This window comes from Martes martes (genome assembly GCF_963455335.1).
Source record: "Martes martes genome assembly, chromosome: 6".
In the NCBI taxonomy this organism is placed as follows: domain Eukaryota; kingdom Metazoa; phylum Chordata; class Mammalia; order Carnivora; family Mustelidae; genus Martes; species Martes martes.
The window spans coordinates 62,862,160-62,876,286 of NC_137893.1; the positions used below are offsets into that span (position 1 = coordinate 62,862,160).

At 37.8% G+C, this 14,127-nt stretch overlaps 1 protein-coding gene across 1 annotated transcript in view; it reads right to left on the reverse strand.

Annotated features, from left to right (window-relative positions):
* Positions 1 to 852: 852 nt before the first annotated feature.
* The window catches only part of ECT2L (epithelial cell transforming 2 like), a gene marked incomplete at its 5' end in the record, with an annotated part of 64,934 nt that continues 51,659 nt past the window's right edge, over positions 853 to 14,127 (reverse strand). Inside the window, 6 exons of the mRNA XM_080805507.1 lie at positions 853 to 1,493; positions 2,948 to 3,120; positions 11,388 to 11,476; positions 12,842 to 12,907; positions 13,579 to 13,735; positions 13,826 to 13,899. Of these exons, the coding sequence (XP_080661633.1) occupies positions 1,366 to 1,493; positions 2,948 to 3,120; positions 11,388 to 11,476; positions 12,842 to 12,907; positions 13,579 to 13,735; positions 13,826 to 13,899 (687 nt within the window). The 3' untranslated portion in view covers positions 853 to 1,365. The remainder of the gene's footprint in view (positions 1,494 to 2,947; positions 3,121 to 11,387; positions 11,477 to 12,841; positions 12,908 to 13,578; positions 13,736 to 13,825; positions 13,900 to 14,127) is intronic.

The following is a 14,127-nucleotide window of genomic DNA, read 5'->3' on the forward strand; positions in this document are numbered from 1 at the left end:
ATGTGAATTTGCATTCACTGCTAACAGCAGATATTCCCTTTAATGGTTTATTCTATGGGATCATAGATGTTAGGCTGCATGGATATATCGTAACAGAATCAAGGTGTGATTTTTACACTAATAAAACAGCACAATATTTTAACTTCTCCACATTTTTTAACAAGAATTTAAATTTTTAAGAATTAGAGGGAATTTATATGTTTATTAAAAAAAGAAAATGTTTAAAATGGCCCAGTTCACAATCCTAGACTGTACTAGTAGATTTTTACTATCTTAAAGGAGAATATGAAACAAAAAGGAAACTGACAAGTGAACGTTTCCAAGATCAATATCAACTTTAAGTAAAAAATATTACTACTACTGCATACATTAGCAGAAGTTTCCAAGTGGCTAACAGGTTATGGCTTCAGTTTGTTAAATAATTAAATGAAGGTTTTAAAGATACAAAAGACTACCAAACATGTGTTTTGCTGTTTCTCTTCCAACAGAATTGTCTTAATTTCTTTATATTTGTTTCTTTTTAAAAAATCTTTTATATATTTACTTGAGAGAGATCACAAGCAACAGGGAGTGGTAGAGGGAGAAGCAGACCCCCCTCTAAGCAGGGAGCTTGATGTAGAACTTGGTCCCAGGACCCTAGGATCACGACCTGAGCCTAAAGCAGATGCTTAACCAATGAGCCACCCAGGTGCCCTTTATTTTTGTATCTTAAAGGTATTTTGTGTTGTTTTTTTTCCCCAACAGCCTTCTAATTTAGCAGTCTAATTTAACTTTTTAAAACCTCTTACTTGGAGGGTCTAAAATTTTTAATTTTGCAACGAAAAAACACTTCAAAATCACAGGAAACTTTTTAGTACTTTGTAGGAATTTATTTTTAATGCTCTCTGGAGGAATATATTCATATTAAAGACATGTGACAGGTTTTTTGCCAAATTACCATTTATATTTTTATACACATTTTAAAATCAGTAATTATATCATGAAAATTTATAAAGATACGATTGGTAAGTCAACAAAATATTTCTCTAGACTGATCATTTAAGAACACTTTTTTATTCTGACTTTTTCATTAGCTCATAAAACAAAACTTTAAATACGCAATTATCTTTGTTCTGTCAAATTTTACTGCCTATGAAAAATAACCACCAAAAGAAGTGCTTCAAAATTTTGGACTCAAGTTGTTCTTCTGTACATTTCTTTGCATAGTTGAACATAGATGATAAAGTTTAAAAGTTAGGAGGGACTTTATGGATCATCCTAGTTCATTCTCCCCATCCATGAGAAGTCATTCTGCTTCCTACTGGATCCTCTGGAACAGGGATATCTCGGTCTTTGCCAGGGAGAATTAGCACCCATAATATTTTCTTACTTCTCCATACTACTTTTGATTGCACTTTGAAGTACTGACAACCATAGGAATTTATCATCCTCAACCTCTGCAGCACAAATCCATTCACGTTTTGGACCATGAAGAATAAATGCATTCTTGATATCTGTAAAAAAATTTGAGGTCCGCTAATTAATCTTGGCAGGTCACAATCAAAAGAAAAGAATATGTTATAAAATTCAAGAATTGACCAAGTCATCTTTAAGAACTTTTTGAAAACTAAAAAGGGATTCCAACAGATACAAGTCCAGTTTAGAATATAACTTCCTAAAAATACTGAATAATTCAAATATAATCTAAAATAATCTTTGTGATTGTGTAATTCTAATAGCAGTTATTTTTAAAGACTGGTAGATGATGTCATGTTCTTTAAACTCCTTGTCTCGGTCCCTCCAGAAGGAACTGGAACCAGTTAAGGTCTGCGCTAAGAGTTGGTACAGGTAGAGATGCTGAGAGCTAGGCCTGGACCACCTTGTTGGAATTGAGCCAACTATGTAGCTGAGTGCCAGCTGTCTAGCAGGTTACATAGTGATGTTTTGACACAGACCACAGCTGACTAAAGGGAGATTGAAAGCAGATGTCCTACCCTCTTTAATCATTCCCAGTGATTATAGATAACTAACTCATGTCAGCTGAGTTTGTTTTCTAGGTGGAAATATTTATCTTCCCCTTTGGTGTTCATTTTTTCTCAGACTCAGATTTAAAATGAGGCTAAAACTAAAGGGAAGGAATCCTTTTTTAAAGGGTGAGTTCCTTCTATAAGACCTTTATTCCAGCTTTAACCTTAAGTCCCGCCTTGACATCCGGTGAAGAGTATTGGAATGAGAGCTGTTCCATTCAGATTGCCTAACAGAAACTGAGAAAAGAGAAGGATCCTTTTAAGCTTGGCAAGTAAAATGTAGGTAATAACTAAAAATAGGCATAGTATTTTTAAGTAGGATTTCTTTTCGTAACAGATGATAGTTCTATTGAGGTTATTAATGAATGAAATGTTTGTTACTAAACATCCTTTGCAAATCTGTCAGTTACAGAAGAACTATCAACTTGAATATGAACTTATGGAAGCAAAGGTACACTTCACTGTAATAATCTGTAATAATAATCTGTAATAATCACTTCATCTTAGTGGAATAGAAACAGCATATAAAAATCTAAAATAGTAAAATCTATAGGCAGTATTGAGTCCTAGTAATATGGAAAAGTGATAGGTAAAAGTATAAAATTGTAACATTTACAAGCTGTGGTGAGTAGTGGCTCTCTTGTCAGATTGCTGCAAAGAGCTCAGGATGATGTGGGTTCGTGCTTCCCTTTGTGATTTTTGAAAGTTGTTTTCCTAATATGTAGGGTACCTGTCTGACAATGCCAGCATTCCTTTCTTTTGCTATTTCCGATAGATGCAAGTTTACATTAATGAAATCCTGAAACTATTTGGAGAACTATTTGCAAACTTTCAAATGAACATTCTAGTACTTTTCCTACTTTATATTTTAACAGTTAATGAGCATTATGTAACACGGGTTTCTAAAGGTCTTTAACTCTTGGAAGAAAAAGAATACATACATTTAGAATCTGGAATGTCCTCTACAAGTAACCTATGAAGGGCCACTGATGCAATGAACTGGTAGGTTGATTTTGAAGTCCTCTCAAACGGAGTATGAGCTGTGCCCCGACTAGAAACAAGCAGTGCATCATTGAAGAGGAAAAGACTGAGATCACGGGTGTGTTCATAGGACCTGTGTTAAAGTGGAGAAGGGTTACATAGTAGGCGTACACCCATGCTTTGTTACACAATTCACCGTCTTGGCGTTGATAAGCCAATAGTTGGTGATTTTGCCCACTACAGACAGGTTGAAATGGCTCATTGGAGTTCTCAGTAGTTTTTCTCCTGGTGTAAATAGTCCCTTCTGTCTCTCAGACCACTCCTATGGGGGCGGGGGGGGGGCCTCAAGGCTCCTGGTGGAATGCTTTGAACTTACCCACTGGATAAGCATTCAGTGTGGGAATGTGGGGGAAAGAAACATTGAACTTTTCCTCCTTTACATGAATCATGCTAGAGCTGTGTTAAACTTCTGTCAAGTTTGGTAGTTTGTGTCTGATGTATTTGGACAATCTGGGGAAAGTTTTTCTTTGGTTTGGTTTCGTCTTCAGTGTAACAGGTTGGGGTAGAGAAAAGCACAAGAACCAATATGACATTAAGGTGTCAAGTACACAGCCAGGGAAAGAAAAGCATTTAACTACTAGGTAGGAAATTAAAATTTTCCTAATTATGGTTGGAGGGAAATCAATAGATAACATACTTCATCAGTATGAAAGGTGAGAATTAAGTTAACTCTTCATTTTCATGGAGGTTGCTATGATGGTCAGCTGTAGGCATGTTTACCAGCAGGCAAAATGTGCCCGCGTTAGGCTGTTGTGTTGTTGGAGCCAGGTCTTGTGCTTGGCAGGCGCCAGTGTACTCTAGTATGGGTTTGCTTGTGTGAGTGCTCACCAGGGGGTCAAGCAATGTGTTGGGGAGGGGCGGAGTGGGGGAGCGCCCACTTCCCAGTGTCTCCAGCCTCCTTCCGCCGACGTTGGGAGAATAACCAAAATCTTTTTTCTCTTAGAAGCATCAGGCAACCCTCACTTGCTCGAAGGAAGGGAGTCCATATGTTCAGAGGAAGTCTCATTTTTTATCTTCACTATTTTTTTTTAATTGCCATTTGAAGTCTACATAAACTTTTACATAAATGCTAAAGTGGCATCAATTCATACCATTGGCTTTTTTAAGTGTCCTTTTTTGTTTCACTTTTTCTTTTTGCTGGGGTCCCTCCTCCCTTCACTCAGGTCACCCAAATTACCCAATTCCTGCCTGTCTTTGTTTTCTTACTTGCTCAGGTAATCACACACATACGTACATATATACACATCTATTTACAGGTAGGTTGCCATTATTTTACAAAAATGGTAATATCCACACTTTGTTTTTCTCACTTAGCAATGGAAATGACTTCAAGTTAACTGGTAGGGCTTGCTTTATTTACTTACTTATTTATTTATTTATTTAAAGATTTATTTATTTGTAAGAGAGAACATAAGTGGGGAGAGGGGCAGAGAGAATCTCCAGCAGGCCCTACACTGAGTGGGGAGTTCAATGCAGGGCTTGATCCCAGGACCCTGAGATCATGACCTGAGCTGAAATCAAGACTCAGATGCTTAACTGACTAAGCCACCCAGGTGCCCCTTTCATTTATTGTCTTTAATGGCCAAATAATACTTTATGGTGTGTGTAGACCATCATTTATTCAACTCTTCCCCTTTTGATGTCCGTTAGTGTGTACAGGCTTGGGTCTCTTTCCTCCCTTCTTTTCTCCTTCCTTTCACTTGTTCTTTATGGCCACTATGTGCAATGTTCGAATAAACTGATCTTTATTTACAATCAAATTCCTTACATGTGTTGTTATTTCTATCAGATAGGCTGGGGAGGGGGGGGCGGTGGTGGGCAGGTAGGATTGATTGGTCAAAGGTTTTATGTATTTTTATCAAAAACCTCCAGATTGCTGTCCTTAAAATCTACTATAATTGCCACTTAGAATCCACTTTATATAATAATGGCTCTGACTTGTACATAATACAAACTTTAATGTCCCTCTAAATTACCTGGAGATTTTTGTTAAAATGCAATTTGAAGGTAGTAGAACTAGAGTAGTGTGAGAGTTTCTGCATCTCTAACAGCTGCCTGACGATGCTGATGTGCAGACCACATTTTGAGGAGTGAGGCAGTTAAATCATGTATTAGTTACAACCATGTCATGCTAGGTGAAGGACTGGGTCTAGGACTGAAACACTTTTTTTTTAAGATTGTATTTATTTATTTGACAGAGACACAGTGAGAGAGGGAACACTAGCAGAGGGGGTGGAGGAAGAAGCAGGCTTCCCGCCGAGCAGAGTCTGATGCTCCGATGCTCGATTCCAGGAAGGACCCTGGAATCATGACCTGGGCCGAAGGAAGATGCTCAATGACTGAGCCACGCAGGCGCCCCCAGGACTTAAAAATTTTTGAAGAGTACTATATTTCAGGTTCAGCTATTCAGAGAGTGGTAGTGAGGTCCTGGCTCAGTTAGGTGTATGGATAAACAGAAATGCCCAACCGCTGGAGCCAGCTTTTCCTTTTTCATGCATTTCCTTCCCATTTCTGTGTGGCTCTGATTTAGGCTGGAAGGAGTGGGTGCTTCATATACACTGATACCTTGCAAGAAGCAATATTCTAGATCAAGTTGGTAGGATATTCTGGCAATAATGGTGCCTACAGAACTAGGGATGAGGGAGAGAGGAGGCAAGAAAGGGATATTTCAATCTGTGTGTGATGGTCTGTATGTGGTGAGTGGCCACACTAGGTAAAAGAACCCCACCCGTATTCTTACCCTCTTTTTGTTTAGCAATTTTACCATACTACTGATATGAACAATTATTTCTCCTATCATACCAGTTTAGAGAAATGTTCAAAGCTATAAAAAAAAATGCGCTGTTAAACTGAATTATCAGAGAATGTAATACAAGTTTGCTTTAAAGAAGTGCCTTTGAAAGGTAAAGAATCATTTTTTCATTCGGAAGTGGTAACCCCGAGGGTGGAAATAAATGAAAGAATTCCAGTTTTGTGACCCACGTGGATCGAGCGGGTGGTTGGACCCAGGGAAAAGCAGGAGCAGGCACATTAACTCAGAGTTGAGGCCACTTGTAATCAGAAGACATAAACAGGGAAAGATGCTTGAAAACACACAGAGGTTTTCATTATTTCAATCTGATTATGAGAATGCTATTTTAAATAAATTTGAGTTCCATCTAGAAAAAAGATTTTCAAAAGCCATTTACTAAGTTAAGCCCCTCCACAGGCTCCTGGGTGGCTCAGTCAATTAAGCGTCCGACTCTTGATTTTGGCTCAGTTCATAATTTCAGGGTCGTGGTATCTGGCCCAAATCGGGCTCAGTGTGGAGTCTGTTTGTCCCTCTCCCTCTGCTCCTCCCACCACTCATGCTCTCTCCCTAAAATGAGTGGATACCATTCTTGTAAATAAATAAAGCCCTTCAAGATCTCCAACAATTTTCATCCCAAAACGAGACACACCAGAATTTTTTTTAAACATAGTAATTCCTCTACATATGTAAAAGTAAATAATTTCATCTCTCATATTGACATAATAGAGCAAAGGAAGTGGAAACTGGATCCTAATAACGTTTCAGAAAGCCACTTCTCATATTCAAAAGAACCAACTCCAAGGGTAGAGTTTTTTCTCCATGAACTTGGATAGGATTTCTTTCCTTGTTCAGAAATAGGTCAAATGACTCAGCAAAATGTAACAGGTCTGTTATAGTTTAAATTCCTAACATCATTCTAGAAATGTTTTATTGTTGTTTATTGTATTAGAAGACCAAAATGCTGAAGTACCCAATTTCTATAAATACATAAAACCTTGAAAGGAATTTTACAACCTCGGGCATGAGCAGACAACAGCGAGCCATAGATTCTCTGAGCTGACCTGGGTCAAAACTGTAGCTTCTACACATCCACACTCTGACTTGAGGATTACAGTGGCTTTCTGAGTTTCCAGGCTAAGAGCCAATTCAGAGCCAGAGTCCAATATCTCTGGGAAGTCCCCAATACATAGCTGCCCTGGTAACTGACTGTAGGTCCCTTGGGTAAGGCTAAAATGAAAGTTTACAATATGCATTTTTGGCAGTGTAATAGGGTTTTTCCTCAAGAGGACTTGGTCTGAGAAGCGGATGTCTCCCTTTGGTGATTCAAAGCCATGCCATTGCTCACCAGTCCTCGAGGGCTCCGCCTTTTGTCACCTCGGCATCAAGGGAGGGAAAGGGGAACAACAACAACAAAAGTCTACTTAAAAACCAGCAGGCTGAAAGCCACATAAGTGAAAATTGGTGTTTTCTGGAAAAACGATATAATGAAAGTTCCAAATTACATAATATATTATAAAAGCTTAAGCTATCCCCAAATTCTGTGGGCTATATTGACAGAGGGACAAATAACTCCAAATTTCCTAGCTCTAAAATGACACTGTGACTTCATCTCTACCCAGAGGAATTTTTTTCTTTTTATTTACTGGTTTTGTTCTGTGTTGTGGCTCTTGTTTATCAGTAATTTGTTTAGTACTCATTGCTCAGTTGGTAAAGTTTATTATGAAGAAGGCTCAGTTCATCTTTCTAACCCGCTGGTCTCAGTCAGTAGACAGAGCACTGATACTTGGTTCTGAATTTCGGACCAGCACTTATTCTGTAGCCTCAGAGAACTTACTTAAATCCAGATTCCCACCCATAACATGGTTCCAGGCCTACTTGCCTCAGGAAGTGATTGTAATGAGTGTATCAAATGAGAGAATGTAAAGAATACGGTAGGGTCACCTGGCTGGCTCAGTTGGAAGAGCATGTGACTCTTGATCTCGGGGGCTGTGAGTTCAAGCCCCACATTGGGTGTAGAGATTACTACAATAAATAAGTAAAAAGCATTAATAGAAAATATGGTAAATTATAAAGCCTTATACTCATGTAAGTCAGTATTTTATGTATAAATATAAACAGTTTCCTCTGGGTAGAAATCTCTAATGGAAGTCAAGGGAATGGGATTTCCTGAGTTTTATGTGACTTTCCAAAATGATAGAAAACAAAGTTACAGACTAAGTATTCTATATTATCTTTTGGAATATGAACCTATCTTGCACTTACTGAATTTTAAAAGTTAATGTAAAGTTACATTTAAACTTATTGCTTGACAAACCACTGAGATGGTGCCTATTTTAACATACATGTACCTCATAATTAGATTGTAAAATAATTTAGTATTCTCCCATGATCCTCAAATTCTTAAATGTATTCTCTGTTGTCCAAATGCTAAATTCTAATAACTGAGCCCTTTGGTTTCTGGTTGGACACGTAAAGAGCTTGCAAGTCCTAACTTCCATCCTCACAACAAAAAAGCTGAAAAACTCAGCAACAACAGCTCTTCTTTGCACCGTCAGAGAATCAAAGCGACAAGGCAAACTAGCACCCCAAAAGCTGGAGAGACACACTGATACAGAGAAACACAGCTTACTGGAGGCAGAACCTCCCCACTGGAGCAGTGAACTACTTTTAAGAGATTAAGAACTCCTGGAAGCCTAGCCTGAGGAGAACATTCTCTCCCCACTTGCGTGAATTTAAAACTGGCCTATGTTTTACTTCCAGGAGCCCCACCAGGTTCTCACTGTGAAGATCAAAGAAAAATGTTTTCATCCATCCTGATAGGGAGGGGAAAGGTAGCCTTTTTGAAATGTGCCTGCAGAGTTCTCTTCTCCTTACCAAAAGACTTCCCTCAGGGGAAACTATTTTACCAGAATCTAACCAATATGGGGGAAGGGAAACACCTACTTCCAGCCCCTTCTAGCCTTCCTGTCTCTTAGAGACAGTACACAGAATGGAAGGAAACAAAACAAGAAACAGAAAGGACTGAAAAACATTTGCGAAAGTCCTAGCCTGGGGCACAAGCTCACTAAAAAACTAAGACCTAACCATGGAACTATAGAACTCTTCCCTTCTCCTCCTTTCCCATTTGATACCACATCAACAGAATTCCTTATAATGACAAGGGATACAGCTAAAAAGAACTAGAAGGCTCAGGCCCCTATTTAAGGGGTCTCTAGGGAAACTCAATGGCAGCGAGGGAGACAAAAACAAGAACACCAAAATAAATCATAGCCTGTGACACCACAGCTACAACAAATAGTAAACACAAGCTAACATCTAGTTATATAAACATAAAACCTCACACTGAAGACCTATTTGCCTCAGTTCCTTTCACTTAATACATTACGTCTAGCTTTCAACAAAAAATTACAAGTCATGCTAAGAGGAAGAAGAACAGTTTGATAAGGCAAGCATCAGAACTAGACTTATATGGCAGGGATGTTGTTGGAACTATTAGACCAGGAATTTGAAATATTTATCATAAATAAGTCAAGGACGCTAATGAAAAAGTGGACAACATGCAACAAAAGAACAGATGAGTAAAATAAAAAAAATGGATACTCTAAGAAATAATTAAAAAGAAATTGTAGAAATTAAAAATACTGAAATGGAAATGAATAATGCCTTTAATGGGCTTGTTAGCAGACTGGACATAGCTGAGGAAACAATCAATGAGCCTGAAGATACATCAATAGAAACTTACCAAGTGAAAAACAAAGAGGAAAAAAAGATGGAAAAAGAAAGGAACAGATTATCCAAGAAATCTAGGACAATTACAAAAGGTGTGCATAGGTCTAATGGGAATATCACATGGAGAACAAAGAGAAAGGAAGAGAAGAAATACTTGAAGTGATAATGGCTGAGAATTTTCTAAAATTATTGACAGATACCAAATCATGGATCCAGAAAGTTTAGAGAATACCAAGCAGGGTGAATACCAAAAAATAACAAGTAGGCATATTACATTCAAACTCCAGAAAATCAAAGACAAAGATAAAATCTTGAAAGAACCCAAAGAACAAAAACAAAACTAAACCAAAACAAAACAAACAAAAGAAAAAAACCCACTTTACCAAAGAAGTACAAGAATAAGAATTGCATTGGATGTCTTCTCAGAAACTGGCAAGCAAGAAGAGAGTAAAGTAGAATAAGTGTTGAAAGAAAAGAACCCAGCAACCCAGAATTCTGTAGCCAGCAAAACTATTCTTCAAAAGGGAAAGAGAAATAAAGATTCTCAAACAAAAATCGAAATTTATGGCCGGTAGATCTGCCTAGCAAGAAATGTTAAAAGAAATTCTTTAGAGAAAAGGTAAATTACGTAGTTCAGAAACTCAGATTTGCATAAAAGGAGAGTGTTACCTTCATGAATACATGAAGGTAAAATAAATTCTAATAAAAAAAAAAAAAAAACCTGGGATAATCCTAACATGTCTCCTACTACACTGGTGTGTTTAGAATTGTTGGTTTGATAGCTAGTTTCCTTCCATCACTGCAGCTCGTTTCTATCGCTACTGAACAAAAACAACAAAACAAATAAAAATACTGATCATGAGAAAAGTGACACAATTGCATGACTTTTCATTTAGAACTACTCTAGGCAAGAATAGAGGTGAAAGCATTGGGTTTCTTCCAACCACCCCCTGACCTACACCTATGGGAAATATTCATTGAAATAACAGGCAAATCAATTTTTATTTCTTTTATTGGAGTTGGACAAATTAAAGGAGTTGATTTCTTTCCATTTGGTTAGTTGTTGAATTGTCATCTTTGCCATTAATACTGAGAACATAGTTTTGCAAACGATTTTCTAACATAGGTATCAGCAAATTATGGCCCCACCATTTGTTTTGTGCATAAAGTTTTATTGTAACACAGCCACACTTGTTCATTTATGTGCTGTTTTGTTTATGTTATATTTGCTGTTTTTATGTTATAATCATGAAGTAGTAGAATCATCTGGGCAACAAGACCTAGAATATTTATGATCTGACCCTTTATAGAAAAAGTTTGCTCATCCTTATTCTAAAAGAGGAAAGGGGATGCTAGCTTATGGAAATTGTCACCCGCCTTTTGTTCTTACACTGCTATAAGCACTGTGCAAAACAGATATGGTGAGACCTCAATATAATGATGGTCTCTTGGTGAGACCTTTGTAATACTAACCTCAATAACTATCAGGATAATTAACTGGTCTTCTCTTTCTTATAGGTGAGCAAATCACTAGTGTGTAACATTCAAAACACTTGGCTCTCCTTTCAGTAGGAAAGTGACCAATCTCAGAATTCCTGCCTCTCTGCAGTTTGTGGTTCTGGCAGAGATAATATGTTTTCTCCCATTCCATCCAGTAGCTGCCTGGAATGTGAGTAGGGTAATAAAGCTGCAGGGGAATGTATGTTTAAGTTTCAGTCCAGTGCAAAGATCTGTTGCAGACTTAGGTCAGCCATTGTACTGAATCCCAGGTACAAGACGAACAAGACATAGTCACAGCCATAGGACTGTTCATTGCTTACCTTAAAGAGAAACTTACTGCCTCATCACAGCAGTGAAGTTGGGCTACATCTTGGACCCTAATCAGATATCTGTTTTCTTCTGATAGAGTCTATGAAATCAAAAACAAAATCAGAAACATTCATAAATTTGGAGAAAATAAAAAGTATCCCATTGAAGAAAAAGTATTCCCCAGAAGCTGTGTTGAGTAGAACTCAGTTTAATTATGAAAAAGTGAATGTTTATTATTAACAAAACAGGTTGTTTTTTTTTTTTTAGAAAGACCACAGAATTCACAATTAAAACTATATTTGAGGGTGTTGTCTAATTTTTAAAACTACTGAAATTACTGTTTTATACATAAATACTTAAAAAGCTTTCCTAGTATTAAAAAAAAGGTGGGGGTGGGAGCAGGTAAGATGGGGTCTATGAAGAAAAGGAAGTGAATGAATGGATTGTTAAAAATTCGAAGTTAGACCCTTATACTGATCTAGCCATGAGATGATCAGTTGGTGTGAACAGTGATCTAGAGATAAATTCCAACTCTGTGAGTTCTAAGATTTTGGACTTTTTGTAATCCAAACTCCACTCTTTCTACCAAAATATGCAGATCTAAATTCTAATAAAACAGCTCCATCTTGTTTCCCTAATTTGACCAAATAAAAATGTTTCAAACTGGTACTTTAGTCCAACATAATTCATATATTGAGCTCCGACTATATGCCAAACATTAGATGACAAGTAAATTGTAGCTCATGCCTGATGAAGTTAACAGGGTTGTAAAAAAGTGTGACAGAGATGTTCAGGGTGCTGCAGGATGCCCAAGACGGGGCTTGAGGAGAGGGGATCACAGCTGGAGATGTTGGGGAAACTTTATAAGGAAGATGATGATTGAACTGGATTTTTAAAGGATGAATAGTTGACCCAGTGGAGTGGGAAAGGGAAGGCAATTTCAAGAAGGAAACGCACAGGCAAAGCACAAATGTGTGGAGAAAGGCTAACATTATTGGAGAACTAAGTAGATTTGCATCATTTGATCATGAAGTGGTAGGCAAGGCAGTAAGAGAGAAGGTAGACTGGGACCAGATGATATTCTATAGGGAACAACTAACACCTAAAAATTTTTTCAGATATCCTCAGGGCACAGAATCCTACACCAGGCACTATGTATATAGGAAGATATAAAACAATAGAATACATGGTCCCTTTTCCAAAAGGAGGTCATGTTCACAGAAGTACCAGTTAAGGTGCTAAGACTGCAGAAAAGTTATGGGATGGGATCAAGTCCACTTGTGCCTCTTCTCATATGCATCTTTACAGCTAACAAGAATGTGAACTGTGAAAGCTTGCCAGCACACAGCACGCAGCAGGCATTCAACAGATGTTAGCTGAATAGAAATCTACAAGTCTCCTTTTGCCAGTAACTTGAGGATATATTCAGGGGCATGAGATGCAGTGAGTACGTCAGAATACATACCGGGCATCCCCAGACGATTCTCTGTATTTCTGACAGCTGATCTTTCATACCGATGTTTTGCTTCATCTAGTAAACAAAGGGATTTTAGGCAAACTGAAATTATGAAATTTTTATATGTAAAAATAGATTTAAATATTTTATGGCTCTTGTACACAGCTCAGGATTTTCATACACTTTAATAAGAATCTCAATTTTGTGTCCCCAGTGTTTTAAGACAAAGAGACAAGTGACAAGACTGTGTTCACAATCTTCAGGGCAAAAGAGGTTATCGGTCTACATTCAGCCCAGTTGCCCGTGTAATATGCACATCACAAAATATTTTCAGAATGATAGTACTATCTTCCAAGATGCTGAATTCTTTCAGAGAATCATTATGATTGCGATCTTTACTGAGGCAGGAAAGTTCATTAATAAGAAGTACCTTCAAAAACAAAGGATTTTACTTTTTTTCTTTTCGTTATCTAGAAAAATCAATCCAAATATTCAACTCTTCACACTTTCATATTAATAAAAGTTTTATTGCACTTATCCAGGTATCTGAAAACATTCTGTCTCATGTTGTGGCTTTGAATAGACCCTCTTAGTGCTCAAAATCACTGAACCCAATCATTTCACATTAAGAGGAGGAAAGACTTTGAAGTATGCCAGGAAAGGATAAGGTATTTCAGGATCTTTGAGTCAGTACGACAAAGTATTGTAACATTTGTAAAGGACACAAACGCTCATCAGCCCCCAACCTCATCTATGTAACTTTTGTATTTTTTGAGTTGGTCAATTGCAGTGGTCAGGTTCCCACGGTCAGCGTGTCCTGCAGGAGTGTGAAGCCTCAGAGCATAGAGAAGATTCATATATTCTTCAAATCTTCGCGATGGGTACAAAAGCAGCTCCGGGAGGCTGTATGAGGCAGAGAAAAGGTCGCTCTCTGAAGGCCAAAGTGTGCCGTGTCCTTAGGGAGCCCCCGCTGCGCACTCCCTCAGAACTTACCTCAGCATTTTGGTAACAAAGGTCTTATCATGTCTCTTCAGGAAAGCTCGGAATGCTGGTGTCATTTCTCTGGACTAAAGGTGAGCATTATGTCAAAATTTTGCTCTGTATTACAGTTGACAAGCCTTCTGTTCCACCAGACAAGAATGATCTATGAAGCACTCAAAGCAAAAGGGCAACAACTACCTCGAACCAAAGTACAACTAGTCCTATCGGGGCTTACTAATATACTAAGCACAGTGTATTAATTATATCGTAAATTAACCCTATTCCACAAACTTAATCAGTATAGACAAAATGGA